Source organism: Chenopodium quinoa, unplaced genomic scaffold, assembly GCF_001683475.1.
Source record: "Chenopodium quinoa cultivar QQ74 unplaced genomic scaffold, ASM168347v1, whole genome shotgun sequence".
NCBI classification, from domain to species: Eukaryota; Viridiplantae; Streptophyta; class Magnoliopsida; order Caryophyllales; family Amaranthaceae; genus Chenopodium; species Chenopodium quinoa.
Genome location: NW_018742881.1, coordinates 378,428 through 395,028, shown reverse-complemented (window position 1 = coordinate 395,028; position 16,601 = coordinate 378,428). Strand labels below are relative to the sequence as shown.

The following is a 16,601-nucleotide window of genomic DNA, read 5'->3' as shown; positions in this document are numbered from 1 at the left end:
AATTATGTACTACATTTATTAGAAGATCATTTTTTTTTTTTGTTTGAGGAAACAACAAGATCATATATTTTTTTCCCCTTAAAAAAAATCATATTTTTTTCTTGAATTTATTTATTTTAAAAATTATGTAATAGAAGCTACAAATTTTTACAATGAAATGCAAATATAAAATCAACAAATGATATTTTTGTTGTTTCCTTGGATAATTTATGATCTAAATTTTAATCAATTTATAATCTATAATTACCTATGGACACTTCAATAATACTGCCAAGTTCGACACATGTTGATTATTCTTAGTGTTTTTTTTTTTTAATTTTATTTATTCAGCATTCAACTGATATGATAAAAAAGATAACATATTAAAATTACAATGTTAATTTGAATAATAGAAATTACCGTGCATGACACGGGACCTAACCTAGTTATATTATATTGTTTGTATAGTTAGTGTGTGACTTGGGCGTTAGGTCGAAATTTTTTTAATCTTGTGAAATATAAATAAAAAATATAACCTCTACTTTACTTAATATATTAAAGGAATATATAAAAATCACATGAGGATCCTCTTATATCCTTTGCCCTCCTCTCATTTTTTTTTAAAAGGGCTTAACTATTACATCGGATATATAAAGTTTGAACAACATATAAGTTCCAATCCAATTCATTCAATGGTTTCAAACATTTTAACGGATTATAAACAAGTTGTAAAATTAAACATTTCTATCTTGGTTGAACGAACATTACTATTAACTCCTTTAACAAGTAGATTAATACATCATTTTATATGATCAACTCCTTTAACAAGTAGAAAACTAGAAACAAACATGCCCTATTTATTTCCTTAGCTTAGGCGCTTAACCCTTGCATTCAACCAACTACTAACACAACAACAAATACGAAGTACAAGTTTATGCTGATCAAATCGAATCATTGAATGGTAAAATAGTTCATTAGAGACCAAGAGAGAAAGGGAAAGAAGTGGAGGCTAACCAACTTCCTCCAGCAATGAAATTCCCTGGAGTGTATTGTTGAGCCTCGGCGACATCAGTAAGTTCTCTAACACCCCTCCATTGTACACGTTTCGAAGTGTCGGCTCCTGGACCGGAGTTTTTATACTCACCATAATGCAAAGTTTGAAGTGCAAAGTCACCTTCCCATTCATGCCACCCTGCTGAATGAACCACATCACTTATAGATGATTGCATGATTATTGTCCTAGAGTATTCTTTCCATGGTCTACCAAGATAAGTCGGAAAGCTATTTTTCGTGGCTAGTAAGTCCGAGGTGGCTCCAATTCTACATTTTTGGATCACAATCCCGGTGTTTTGATTAGGGTCTGTCCTTGATTGAGCCGTGATCATGTTCTTTTGGTTCGGGTTTGGTTTACGTGCATGGATGTCACAGTCTTGGAACACAACTGCCGCGTTACCAAATATAAAGTCTACCGTGCCTGCAATTAGGCACTTGACGTAGAATTGTCTACTTTTGTGGACGTATAATGTGTCTTGGTATGCTAAGATGTCACATTGGTAGAATGCTGCGAGGTCAGCTCCTACACGAAGTGCTACGGCTTGGTGCTTTGATGGACCGGCGGTGTTTTGAAAGGTCAAGTCTCGCGCCAAGAAACCTTCTCCATTAATCGCTGCAATACAATGCTCAATCAAGTTAATTATTAGAGTCTATAGAGTAATAATGACAATTCCATAATGTTGTTTGCTTCTTTTTCAATTTGCAACTTTATTTATGGTACTAATTGATGATACATTCTAATTAATTAGCATCGTCATGAATTAACTAGCTTATTATTAAAGTAGTGAAAAGGACTAATAAGACATGAAAATCAATTAAGATCATCACTTTGAAATAAATTAAATGGTGTCTTACTTTTGAGATTCTCCTTTTTAAGCTAGGTAATAATTAACTTAATATCTTTTTTTTTTTTCATGAAATATACTTCTTTTTATAAAATATGAATGGGAATAGCGTAGCCGAATAGTATATGCAAGTATGATTTTTCAAGTTTTCTTCAAAAAAAAATATGTATATTTGCATGTATGTGTCAAGATGAATCTAATAGGACTCCATCACATGAAAATTACTTCACTTATAAATTTATTTTAAAAAAAAAATGGTCCAAAGTAATATTGTGATTGAAAAAAAAAAATACTTTAATTATCAGTCCTTCCATTTATCACAAAACAACCATATATAATTTTTTTTCTTTAATAATGTACTACTTTATTCTAAATCATTGTATATACAATATATATACATGCATGGGTATGCCACCAATCTAAATGAAAATTTTAAAGTAAATTACATTCCATTATTTCTTTTATCCATATTATTATATTCTTCTTTAAAAAAAAAATAAGAAAAAAAACATCATATTCTTCTTTTTGCCATGCAAATTGCAAAATATAACACGGGGACGATATATGGAGCACCGAGTCCTAACTACCCCATTTTTATTTAGTTGACACCATTATATTATTACGTACACCTGTCAATGCGTGCACTAATTTTTTTTCCAATGCACTATTTTATTAATTATTAATATTTTTAATTTACGACATTGTAAAATTATAAAAATTTTATGTTAATGAAATGAACATTTAGACGATTCAAACAAGAACCCATTTGACTATATTTTATCATAGTTATAAACAGCAAAAGTTAGTTAATGTGTAGTTTGTAAATAGTGTAAAAATGTTTTTTTAAAAAAAAAAACAAGGAAGTAGTTTTATGTGCTTACCAACTGTAGCAGAATCGTAGGTAGTGCTGCCATCAATTACATTCTTCTTTCCAGTAATAATAGTATTAGTCCTTCCTTCCCCAATAAACATAATATTTGTCTTCTTCTTACCAACATCCACAATTTCATGATACACTCCTGCTTTGATCCTAATTACATACCTCTTCTTGCTCTTTACCGGGGCAGCCGCCACCGCCTCGCCTATTGTCCGGTGATCACCACTCCCATCAGCAGCCACCACGGCATCCACCTTTGTAGGTCCCTCTTGGAGGATCCTTTTATCCACACTTGACATCCAATGTGGCCAACCAAACTCTTCATAAAGCTGCCTCGAGTTCGTCTTAGTGGCTGTCGCGGCAGCCATATCCGTGTCGGTCATGTTCTTGATCATGGCTAAGGAGTTACTACACATTTTTTCCACGTGGACTTGCCCGCTTTGGAGCGTGTCCCTCACGTGCCTATCCGCGTCATTATGGGAGAATCCGTCTAGGCAAGTCTCTTGATCGGTGATGGCAGCAGATATGAGTGTCTTCATATCATCTGCGTAGCCCTTTAAGGACTTACCGCGTTTATTGTTGTTATTATTATTGTTATTGTTATTATGCTGGTAGCTCAGGAGGTCCTGTAAGGTCATCCTGAGCTCATCCAGGGTTTCATCAATAGAAACCAGACAGTCATGTAGGGCATTCCTCTCACGAACCGTAAGATTCTTACGTGTCGTGAGGAGGTTTTCGACTGTGAAGTAGTTATGCTCCACGGCCCGAGTAGTTAGGTTTAAGGAAGCAGCAATGACATCCTTCTGAGAAGAGATTTTGGAAGTGGTGGTGGAAGGAGCGGAAGCAATGGCCGAGTAACAAAGGACAGGGTATCGAGTACTACTACACGAAGATTTAAGAACCAAATGTGTTTCGGGGGAGAGTCTAGGGTTGCTATTGTCTCTTTGGTGAGATGATCTTACTCCAATGCCGACACCGACAGTGGTGGCTATGAGTAAGAGGGAAGAAAGGAGGCATATTAAGAGTAGTTTCTTGTGTTTTTTAGATAATTGTTTCATGATTATGACTTTTCTCTAGCTTGAATGTTTGACGAGAAAAGGATAAGAAGGTTGTGGTTGTTTTGATGGGAATGAGGTAGTATAAATGGGGAGATATATATATTATGTAGGGGTGGGACTTTTCAAACCGAACCGTGAAACCGTCCGTTACCGTATCGAACCATCACGGACCGAACCGTTTATAACCCGCTAATTTTAAACCGAAAACCGAACTGAACCGTATAATGTCAAACCGAAACCGAACCGAACCAATTAATGTTAACCCGTTACGAACCGTAAACCAATAACAAACCAAACCGTTTATAAACCGAAACCGTTTGAACCGATTAATGTTAACCCGCTAACTGTTTAAACCGAACCGTTTATAAACCGAAACCGTTTAAACCGTAGGAAAAAACCGTTTAAATCGAACCATTTACAACCCGCTAACCGTTTAAACCGAACTGTTATAACCCATTAAACCGTTTAAACCGAACTATTTTCAAACCGCAACCCGTTTAAACCGATCCGATTACAAACTATTTAAACCGAACCGTTTACAACCCGTTCCATTCAAATTGAACTATTTGCAGCCTTTAACAATTTGTTAGAATTCCACGAAATATATTTGATGTTTAATGTAATTTAACTATACAATTTTTTTTACATATAATTATTGATTTAAATTTGTAAATTTTTTTGCTATTACAAAATTAAAATTATATTCTTGTATAACTAAATTAGGAGTTATAATTTAAATAAAAAATGAAAAAATTTGGCCACCCACCCAATCCAACCACCCTCCACCCACCCACCACCGTAACCCACCCTAACACCACCCCCGCCATCACCCCAGACCCACCCTAACACTACCCCCACCCACCACCGTTACCGTAACCCACCCCCACCCCACCACTGTTACCGTAACCCACCCCCACCCCACCAACGTCAACCCAGACCCACCCTAACACCACCCCCGCACCCACCATAATTACCGTAACCCACCCCACCCCACCCCACCACCCACCGTAAACGAAAAAAACCCAGACCCAAACCTTACCCCACCCCATCCACCACCGTCACCGTAAATAATAAAAACCCAGACCCATACCCCACCCCACCTACCACCATCACCGTAACGTACCCCACCCCACCCCCTCAACAAACCCCACCCCACCCCACCCACCACCGTCACTGTAAAAAAAAAAAAAAAAAAAAAAAAAAACAGACCCAACCCCAACCACACCCACCACCACCGTAACACACCCCACCCCACCCCATACAAAAAAATCGAAAAAAAACCCAAACCCACCGTAACCCCACCCCACCCACCCCCACGAAACCCAACATCCTCGAAACCCCCCAACTCACTCTAATTGCTCACCCACCATAAAACTCCCTCCCTCCCTCGAAAAATCCTCCCTCCCCACCCACCCGAACCCAGTCTAACCGCCGCCGCACCCACCCTAACTCGGCCCCCTCCGTTGCCCACAACTTGAAAAAAAATTAAAAAGAAAAACAGAAAATAAAAAAAGGAAGAACGAAAACACCTTATATATTAATCCTGAATTTGGCCTCAAATTTGGTTTTAAAAGGCCAAATTCGATCATGAAACAACTAGATCTAGAGTTTCGTGGTCGAATTTGACCATAAAAACCGTCGTGCGTGGTGCCGGTGGACGGAGACGGAGAAACGAGATGGAAGAAAGGAGAATATAGACGGAAGAAGGGAGAAGAAGGAAGAAGAAGAAAGGAAGAAGGAAGAGGAGATGAGAGAGAAAACGAGAGAGCAGTGAGCATATTAGCAGCCATGGCTTCAAAAAATTGATAATATTACAGAAGAGGATTAAGAAAACGAGAGAGAAATAAAAAAGAGTACTAAAGAGACGATGATAAGAGTGATCTGATTGGTGGAAAATAAAACACACGGATCGTGAATTGGAATGTGTGCGATGATAGGCCGTTAGATGACATGCAAATCAATGGCTGATATTTAATATAAGACGGTGACACGGATCATGGGATAATGGATTTGGATAGTATGTTTTTTTTTTATTCATAGCTACGTACTAATAAAAACACTACTGTACTCTTAACTTTATGTAACTTATAAATTGTAAGAAACACAAATGTTTGGAAATTGGAATTGATTCAATATGACATATTTAATGTATATTAGTTATATGTATATCAGTATATGTAATAAATAATAATGTATGGTACGATTGGTATCATACTATCATTGGTATGTATAGATAATCGATAAATGTATCTTATTATTAAAACTTAAAACAGTTGATGATCGATCTAATTGAATACTTCTACTTCCCCACCCGTTTTCTTTAACTTGCAAGTTGAAACATATATATGTTGCAGCCTTGTAGGCACGTAATCTTAAAAGGTGATTAGAGAGGGTAAGACAACAAAGTAATTCAACAATATAACTTTAACACCAAAATTATGGAATAGTTACAAACAATTGTCAATTATTACTTTATTAGACTAATGGGAAATTGAATAATCGTGATTTTAATTAAACATCCAAATATAGTTCTGTAACATTAAATTATTAGTTTATTACAATATCAATTATCGCTTTATCGTATTCAAAGTACCAATTCATCAAATCATGGTTATGACGCGATCTTTAAAACAATTAAAACAAGAAGCTGATAGCCTGATAATATTTGATAATGAAACAATAATACATTAATACCTTATAAATTTGTAATAGACTAATATTTAATAAACAACAACAAGACTATAACCAAATTTGAAACATAACACATTAACATGATATAGAATGAATGAGAATTTCTGTAATTCTATATAATCTGATATCTGAATCGATTTATCGTATTCAAAGTAGCAACTCATCAAAACATGGTCATGACACGATATCTAAAACAATCCAACAAGAAGCTGATAACCTAATAATATATATTTAATAATGAAACAATAATACATTATAAATTTGTAATAGACTAATATGATAATATCGAATAAACAACAACAAGAGTATAACCAAACTTGAAAAATAACATATTAACATGATATAGAATAATTGAATAAATGAAGATTTGTGTAATTGTATATAATCCGATGTCTGAAAATAAAGTAACGAAGTCCCAACTTTATATAAAACGAAAATAGCTAACTGGTCAAAAATCTCTTAAAACCCAATTTCTACTCGATTCATTATTTTTTTCACCAACCTATGCCGACCCGCTAATGAAATGGAAATATTAGTCCCAACTTGATATAAAACAAAATGCGCTAACTGGTCAAAACCACTTTTTAGAACTCGATTTCAACCCGATCCAATTAACCGATTACCAAACTAACCCAAACGATTTTAGCACCAAACCGAGTATAAACCGAACCGATATGAATCGAACTAGCATTAACTCGGGTAAACCCGCCCTTGAACCGACCCATTTCAAAATAATCCGTTCATGACCCGAACCGATATGAACCCGGACCGACGTTGACCCGGTAAAACCGCCCCTGAACCGATCCGTTTCAAACCGATCAGATCATGACCCGAACCGTTTATAAACCGAACGGGCATTGACCCGGGTAAACCCGCCCCTGAACCGACCTGTTTCAAACCGACCCGATTATTAACCGAACCGTTTAAAAAACCGAACCGGCATTGACCCGAGTAAATCCGCCCCTGAAGCGACCCGTTTCTAACCGATCTGATTATGACCCGAACTGTTTATAAACCGAACCGTTTATGACCCGAACCGAATTTAAATCGTACAAAAATAAACCGAAACCGAACCGACCTGTGACTAATCAAAACCGAACTGAACCGACCCGCCGTCTAAATGAAACCGTTTTAACCCGAACCGTTTCAAACCGAAACCGTTTCAAACTGAGGTCAAACCGAACTGCCAGATTGATGTCCCACCCCTAATATTATGGGAATGTTATGATCGTTTAAAGTACTTTTCAAAAGTAATATTGACATAATAAGATGCTCAATATATATATATATATATATATATTTGGATCAATAATTGAGTGTAATTAATTTAATTAGATACTACATTCATTCATAATAAGGTAATATGATAACTATGTTATTAATATACGTACTACCTCCATTTCTTACTTCTTATTGCAACAAAAGAATTTATAAATTTCACAAATACTACTGCAAATATATTCATAAAAACATATACAATTATACATGTTCAAATTTTATAATTTAGCCCCGTAGTAAACTTTAATAAAAAATACTACTTCGTGTTCTTAGGAATCAATCAAGGTCAAATAACATCGTTGAGAATCTCTAATAAAATAATTGAGTTATACGAAGTACTAGTGATATTAATTCTAATATTACTTGTTACAGTTGGTTTAATAATAATCCGTCATAAACTACTAATAATATCTTGCTACAAACTTAATTCTAAATTTCTAATCCATATTCCACATGTAAATGCATGTATGCATGGTTGACAATTAAGTGGCGTTGGTACGTTTATACAATTATACATGCATGTTCGTTATTGTACCTAGCTAGGTTATAACATTTAGAAATCAGAAATGTTAATGTTTTAAAAGTAAAAATATAAATTCAACTGTTACTCTGTTAGGATAATCCAACAAAATCTCTTGTGGACAACCAATAATAAGGAGTCTTTTTGCTTTACCACCTCCACTTAAAACTTATTTTAGTCGAAAAAGCATTTATCGTACAAATTATTAGAGTAAAAAGTTGGGAACCGACAACCTAAAGAAACTTAATTAAATAAAACAATTCACGTTTTTAAGAATCAAACCATACCTTTTTCTTTTCCTAAAGCATCAAATTAGGAATAATTCGATTAAATTTGAGAGACATGATAAAAATAAGGTCATGAATTTTGTACAAAAACCTTCATACTACCTCCGTTACACATTATTTGCAACGATTTGACATAAAATAGAGAGGGAAAATGTCTACTAGGAGATCACATTTTTTAATTTTTCGACAAAATCTTCAAATAATTTTTCACAAAATCAACATTACTTATTCAAATAATTATTAACTAGCTAAACAATAACATAACTTACATTGCATCCTAAGACCTAAGCCAGTAGTGTTCTTCATTTTTCTTGTTGTATACGTCTTCGATTCTAAATCAGATGAGATGTTTTGATTTTTGACACTATTTACAAACCCTTTTTGAGTAGTTTTGTGATTTATAGATTTAAAAAAAAAAATATAGTTGTCATGCGAGATTTTATTGGAATAATTCTCTTAATATGTATTATTAAAATTTCAAATTTTATAATTTGTACTTATTGATAATTAGAGATATTTTTTTATGATACAATAATTAGAGATATTTAGACTTAAATATATACATCAACAAATGTAATTAAAATAAAAAAAGTATTATCTTATTTGAAACAAAATAAGTACTACCTTCGATAAATGTTATGTGCAAGTTTGCAATATTTTATATCTCACAAATAATATGTCAAAATTGTACATAACATTTAACAGATGTTGTAATATACTTTGCATTTTACATGAGCAGTCCAATTGTTAGATAATATCGAAATTGATACCTTCTTGCTACGAGTATTTAATTGATTCGACTGCATCACAAAATTGTTGCTCAATTTCTGCTTAAAGAGTGGCTTTATCATTTAAGAGTTTTGTTTGGTTTGTGTAGGATTGGGCTACGGAAGTGTATTGTTTGTGGGCTAACACGAACGTGCAAACCGGTGTCTAACAACTCACTGTGTTAATTCAATTGCTTTGGGTTAGGTTCGATAAGGTCGGGTCAGATTAAGTTAAAATTATTGTATCCACACAAGTCGAAATTTATATCGTATATTTTTCGGGTGGGTTTTGAATTGGGTGGGCCGGGTACTCGGGTGTGGTTTTGACCCTTCCCTGTACTCGTATCATTAACCTTCTTTTCCATTTTCTTGAAGCTTTTCACTTGCGCTGCACTTCTCTCTCTTTTCCACTGAAACGTACTCTGAATTCTCCATTGAAGCGGCCTCTGAGCTTTCTCTCCTCCATTGAAGCAAATTCTGAGGTATGATGTTTATTCTTCCTTTTAACCATCGAATATTAATTTCCTTCTCAATATATGGTTTAATTTCACAATATCGTTAATTTAATTGTCAGTATATTCAATTTAGGGCTTAGATTTTATTATTATTGCTGAAGTTGTTAATTTAATTGCTAGAACATTGATATCTGCATTTTACGTTGATATTTAAACGAAAAGGAATTTATGTGATATTTTGAGCCTAATTTGTTGAATGACTCAAATTTGGTTGCTAATATGTTGCAATTTTTAACCCTAATTGAGCACATGAGCCGAGTCGAATGCTTATTGTCTCGCTGAAATGCTCAAATGACTAAGAAATATGGTTCTGTGGCAGGTAAGGTCAGGAGTGTGGTGATACTTATTACTTAGGTATAGTTGTAGGCTTCCAAATTTGTGTTGAATTGATAACAAGAGTTACATTAAAAGAACTTGAAACAATTTATGCGCCGAAACCGAGGTTATTGTGTTGTTGAACACTTCTTATGGTTTGTCAATTTGCTAAAATGCTTGTTGTTGATTATGGTCCTGTGGCAGCTTTGGGTTCGTATGGTTGCTGTTGGTTCGAAAGCTTTACCTCTTAGAAGGACGAAGGATCATACTGTTGTTGAGACTTGTCGATTATTTGGAGAAGACGTTGGTGTTTTTAGGCAGGGAAGAAGTAGAAATATGCGGAGAAAGGCAGATGGGAGACGTGGAAATTCTGATGGGAGTTACCAGTCTAAAGGTTCCCATGGAAGTGAATCTGATGGGGCTTTTAAAGATAAGAAATATCAAAAGAAGCAAGATTTTTCGGAGGATGCTGAGACTTCATATATCAGGTGTCTGTTCTGTTCATACCTTTTCACCTTTTAAGATGATAATGTTTGTGGTATCTTGTTGTTGCCATTTCGTTTGGTGTTTGAGTGCTTACTGAAATGCTAACATGAGTCTAATATACACATAGGCAGCAGATAGATGCTGAAACGGTGAAATACTTCTCTGAGATTGCGAATGTACTAGAAAGTGGTGAAGTAGAGTTGGAGGAGCGTCCTGTTGTATGTGGTAATGCTTTGGAGGAAAGCAGAGGGAAAGAAATGGAACTTGCGACTGACCATATTATCAGTCACACTATGCAAACATTGTTGGATGGCTGTGATGCGGACCACCTTTGTGGTTTTCTCCGTAGTTGTGCAAAGGATTTTGGTCGGATTGCTATAGATAGGTGTGGCTCTCATGTTGCAGAAACGGCTCTCAATTCTTTATCTAGTCATCTCCAAGATGAAGACTATTACAATCTAATCAAAGATACTTTAACCTTGCTATGCCAGGTAGTCTTTTATTTCTTTTATTCTTCTCCTTATTTCTACTCTTATGCTGAACAAAAAGGATTTTCTAGTTTTGTCATTTGCTATTATTTTTTATTGCCTTTTCTTGATGATACTTCTTTCTCTTGCTGATATGCTCTCTAGATTTGTTATGGTGCAAGGTAACATGGTTACTATCAATGCAAAGTATATTTTGTAGTATTTTTTTTTTTTTTTTTTTAATTTCTCTGTTGACTGACAGGCATCATTATACTTTTTACTTGCCAGGAAATAGTCCGAAAACCTGTAGTTGTTATGTGCAACTGTCATGGATCTCATGTGATCCGAAGTCTTCTATGTTTATGCAAAGGAGTACCATTGGATTCAGAGTTCCATTCTGCTAAATCATCTACGGTTTTATCTCGAAGGTTGAATCTTTATTCTGATAAAGAGCACAAGAATGAGACACTGATTGTCCATCAAGGGTTTCCAGATTTACTCGAGTTTGTTGTGTCTGAAATGTTAAAGTGTAACGCAACCGATATTGCTGCCCTACAAGTGGACCAGTATAGCAGTTTGGTTCTGCAGGTATGTTCCAAGAGCCTTAGGCATTATAATCTGAAGTACTAGTTATTCCATATTTTTTTTCATTCCTCTTGGCCTCTTGCTCTGTCCCATTTTGTAGGATAACTTGATTTGGTGTGAATTTTATGTGGAAACCTGATTAAGATGGCCAGGTAGCCTGAATAAAGCTGACTTTTCCATGCAAAAGGCTGGAAACTTTATACAGCTTCAATTGTTGGCTGCTTGTCAACCTGTCTGTGCAAATTTTATAGCCTATGATTCTGTTAGAGTTATCTAGTTACAACTCTATAACTTGAATACTTGTCTACTTTCCATTTTTTTTTTTTTTGAAACCTACTTGTCTACTTTCCATAATTCTGTGGATTCTGTACCGTGCAGACAGCTCTGAAGTTGTTAGCAGGACAAGAGCAAGAGCTCCTCCGTATCATTCCTGTTATATTGGGTTGCAATGTGGAGAATGCAGATCAAAGTTACTTCATAGAGACAACTGAGGTTCAGAACATCAGAGATTTGGTAAAAGAAAGTGCATTTAGCCATTTGATGGAGGTAGGATTTTGTGTATGAAAATTATTGGATTTTTGTTCACGAACAGTAATTTTTGCTTCAAAATACCACTGTTATTAATTTTGATTTTAATAGGATCCAATTCTGATTGAAAGTTATTTTCCTTTCTGGATCAATCAAGAATTGTGAGTTTGTGACTGAAATGTTAAGCTTTTGTCTAAATTTTAGAAGTTAGAAGGTAAACAGATGAATAATGTTAGAAATGCCACTCTTCTTATTTGATAGAGACCCACTATAATGACTTGGTTATCCTTTGTGACTCGCAATGTTACTAAACTTTAGTTAAGATTAATCTGGACTAATAACTGAAAAATCTGCTATAAGAAGGTGCCACCTAGTCTGCCCTCTTATACACCCATGTTTGGGAGTAGAAACTGATTTTACCTATTTGGATTTGTTTCAGTTTAAGTTGTAGTAGACTTTCAGTTTAATGTAATTTTGTAAGGTACAGAACCAATAAATTCTTACTTCATTTTAGTGTTTCCTGTATACGTTCTTCATCCTCTTTCCTTTTTCCTTTATATACTCATCCTCTTCCCAATATATGGCAATGTACCCATTTTGTCACTGCTGGATACAGTGATAGTTATCAAAGGATTTAGCAACCTGGCCTATGTTGTCTTGTTGTGCAGCTTGCTACATACTTTCATGTCAGTGGTTGTATCAGAAATTACCAGTTCAGTTTAAGCCAAGCTCATAGGATATTGAAGAAATTGAGTGAAAGAATCCAATAGTGTTCACTGTTTCGGGCTTCTTTAGGAGGCAAAGGTGTGGTTTATTGTAGGTGGTAGATTGAAGGATTTAAACATATTATTTCTGGGTGTATTTTATTTCTCCCTTCATCCTCCTTTTTTAATTGAAAAAAGCTGCCATACTTTGCAGGTCATATTGGAAGTGGCTCCAGATACTCTGTATGATGAGATATTCATGAAAATCTTCAAGGGTTCGTTGTATGATATTTCATGCCATCACTACGCCAACTTTGCTGTGCAAGCCTTAATATCTTATGCAAGAAACCAAGATCAAGTATGTCACTTTCTATTGTACATGGAACATATATTACAAACTTACAATAGTGCTGCATAAAATGCTTGTGCATTAATGTTAAAATCTCATCCTCTACTTTTTGACAGATAACTATATCTTGTCATTTTGTTTCTTGAGTCCCTCAAAGATATGCCAAGTCTTGTAGCAATTCTTGTTGTATACCTTGCGTAATTCATTCATGTTATCCTCTAGGTAGGTGCAATATGTGAGGAGCTTGGACCCAGAATGAGGGATCTACTGAAAATGGGAAGAGCAGGCGTTGTTGCATCTTTGATTGCAGCAAGTCAGAGACACCATGCTTGTGAGCACAAGGTACAAACTTCACAGAGCACGTCTCGTATATCTTATGTTGTGCTGCAGTAGCTTTGTAGCAAGCTGCAGCAATGATGATGTCAACTATGTCTAAGCAGTGCACTAATAATTTATTATGGTTTTCCTTCCTGTAAAATTTATTTACACTTCAGTAGATTTGATTATAGTTTTTTTTTTTTTGTTTGACTGACAGTGCTCTAAGGAGCTTGCAGCTGCTGTAATCATAGCTAATGAGGATCCGAATTGTATTGTACCTCGATTTCTATTACTTGATAATTACTTATTCTCCAAGGATAAAGCAAACTGGAGCTGGACAAGTGGCTGTAGAGTACATGTTATGGGCTCTCTAATTCTGCAATCACTATTTAAATATCCAAGTGTATGTAGCCTCCTGCTTTCTTTTCTTCATACAGCCAATTATGTATCTGGAGAAAATAAACAGTGCATGTTAGATGAAAATGCTTCTCTCATGCTATGCATTGTATTTACTTTGTAGCTCTTTTCAGAAAGATTCAAGAATCTATTGCAATGTTTCCCAAACAAGAAAAACATCAACTGCAGCACTGTTTTTAGCTTTAAGCTAAGGAAAGTAGGACTCGGGAGGTCTAGATACATTAGTCATTATCTCTATATTGTATATACATTAGTGAGGCTATGTGCAGAAGGCCTATAAGATCCACACCCCCCCCCCTCTCCTGGGTTAATTATGGAAAGCATAAATGAGTAGTAATGTAGCAAATATAATGATCATCTATAACTTCACCTTTTTATTTCTTACAACCTTCAAATTTTAAAAAAATTATTATTGCTATGTCTTCATAGTACTTGGAAGAAACCTTATTCCTTCATAGCTGAAATTTGTATGTGAAGTTCTTGAATCAGTATAGCTTGTTTATTGCAGGACTGTATACAACCTTACATCACAAGCATCACATCAATGGACAGCTCTCATGTCCTGGAAGCTTTGAAAGATTCTTCAGGCGCACGTGTTATTGAAGCGTTTCTGGGTTCAAAAGCTCCTGAAAAACAGAAGAAGAAGTTGATTAGCAAGTACAGTCTTAGCCATATTTTCTGTTGAACTAATTATCCGCTTGTTCCCTGACGTTGCATTCTATATTCAATAAAATATGATAAAGATGCTCTCTGTTTAACTTTATCTATTTCTATGCTGTGACCAAAGATAAACTATAGAAGACTGAGTAACAAAGTGTATAGTAGAGTTAGCATTTTGTTTATTTTTCAGCCAGCCAGTTTTCTGATTAGCACATCATTTCTGTATATGTTATGAAGGTTGAAGGGTCATTTTGGAGAGCTTGCATTGCACCCATCGGGGTCTTTCACTGTTGAAAAGTGCTTTAATGCTAGCGATGTTCCATTGAGAGAAGTGATAGTCTCTGATATGCTTGGTGTACAGAAAGAACTTTCTAAGACAAGGCAGGGTCCTCTTCTCTTAAGGAATCTTGATGTCGATGGGTAAGCTTGCTTAGCTCCTCTCATTCTTTGACCAGTATTATGTTTGGTTGATTAAGAAGCATAATTATGAAAAAAAAAAATGTTTTAAGTATGTGGCAGTGGAAAGTCAGTTGCTGCAATCTATATGATCAGCTTAAGCTTCTCAAGTCAAAATTCGATGCTTGTGATCCTTGTCGTTGAATTGCAAAGCGATTTTAATTAAGCATGCTGGACATCTGGTTCAGAAATTGTGAATTTAAGATTAAGCTTTAACTCGAGCATTTAAGAGAATTTTTTAAGACCGATGCATTTCTACCTTTTTTTGGCTCCTGATTTTTTTTTTTAAATTTTTTTATTATCATCTCCTGTCCAGTTTCTCAAGACAACCCGAACAATGGAGATCTAGACAGAAGTCTAAACTCACTGTTTACAAGGACTTTTTAGCCGAATTTGTTGAGGAAGAAAGTGTCTCCTGGGAAAAAAAGAATCCTCCTACTACTGATCTTTCTAAGAAAGCAACCCAGCAAACGAATATAAAGAAGATGAGGCAAGAAATTGACACTGTCTTGGCATCATTCACTAGCTCCGATTCTTCAAAGAAGAATAAAAAACAGAAAAAATCCGGTAAAGAACAGGGTGATAATGATGTTGAACAGAAACCGTCTGCTGACAAGAAAAAGCGTAAGCATCGCCAGAAAGATGACCTGTCAAAGTCTTCTCAGAAGAAGCTCAAATCCTGAACTTGCAGATGCTGTAACAGCTATATCTGCTTACAATTTTGTTGCTCTGTATTGTAATTGTTTTTGTAGAAAATTATCTTTGTAACAATTCCCTTTTTCTGTGTAACAATAATATCTAGGAAATTTTGACATTGGAAAGTTTTATGGATTAAATATAGTTGATCTTGGCTTTGAGAATTCTAACAGCATATTCTACAATGCATGCACTCAGTATTCGCGTCATGAATCATTGTTAATGTACAATTGGGATGGAGACTTGGAGAGAGTATAATTCAATATCATCAGAAAATGTTGTCATAAGCATATATCATCAGAAAATGTTGTCAAAAGCATAAGAGATTTGAGACAGCAAAATTGTGGTATTTCACTATATTATATCAGGAAAATTTGTTTTTAGAGATAAGAAAAGCTCATCATATACAGTAAGCTAAAAGCTGTCCATTACAAACCAAAAAAGATACTACTCTACAAAATATAGACTAATAAGACTATGGATTGTAAACCTTCATCCTTCATCCATGAAGTGTAGGCTTCAACCTAACAAAAAAAAACAGAACAAGAAACACACTGTCTGAGACAACTAAGAAGCATGCAACTGTTCTTTCTGAAGACCTGATCAGAATTAAAACCAGACTTTACTTGTTTTGAGTAGGATTCGATCTACTTGGGGGTATCCTTCGAAAACTCGAGTCTACCTTCTTGAAGGGCTTCTTCATATCGGATCGAAGATGTTTCAATGTTTGAGAGGAGACACCAAGTAACC

At 35.1% G+C, this 16,601-nt stretch overlaps 2 protein-coding genes across 2 annotated transcripts; one reads left to right on the top strand and one right to left on the bottom strand.

Moving 5' to 3' along the window:
- Positions 1–672: 672 nt before the first annotated feature.
- Positions 673–3,897, bottom strand: LOC110726704 (pectinesterase-like). The gene is made up of 2 exons (XM_021906176.1): positions 2,759–3,897; positions 673–1,645 (listed from the first exon to the last, which is right to left on the bottom strand). Exons 1-2 carry the CDS (start codon positions 3,810–3,812, stop codon positions 954–956), a joined length of 1,746 nt encoding a protein of 581 aa, XP_021761868.1. The 5' UTR covers positions 3,813–3,897; the 3' UTR covers positions 673–953.
- A 5,794-nt stretch (positions 3,898–9,691) lies between these two features.
- On the top strand, positions 9,692–16,018 carry LOC110726701 (pumilio homolog 23-like). The gene is made up of 11 exons (XM_021906174.1): positions 9,692–9,837; positions 10,390–10,673; positions 10,799–11,162; positions 11,427–11,726; positions 12,102–12,269; positions 13,170–13,313; positions 13,527–13,646; positions 13,840–14,025; positions 14,548–14,696; positions 14,937–15,119; positions 15,472–16,018. Exons 2-11 carry the CDS (start codon positions 10,402–10,404, stop codon positions 15,836–15,838), a joined length of 2,253 nt encoding a protein of 750 aa, XP_021761866.1. The 5' UTR covers positions 9,692–9,837; positions 10,390–10,401; the 3' UTR covers positions 15,839–16,018.
- Positions 16,019–16,601: the final 583 nt, after the last annotated feature.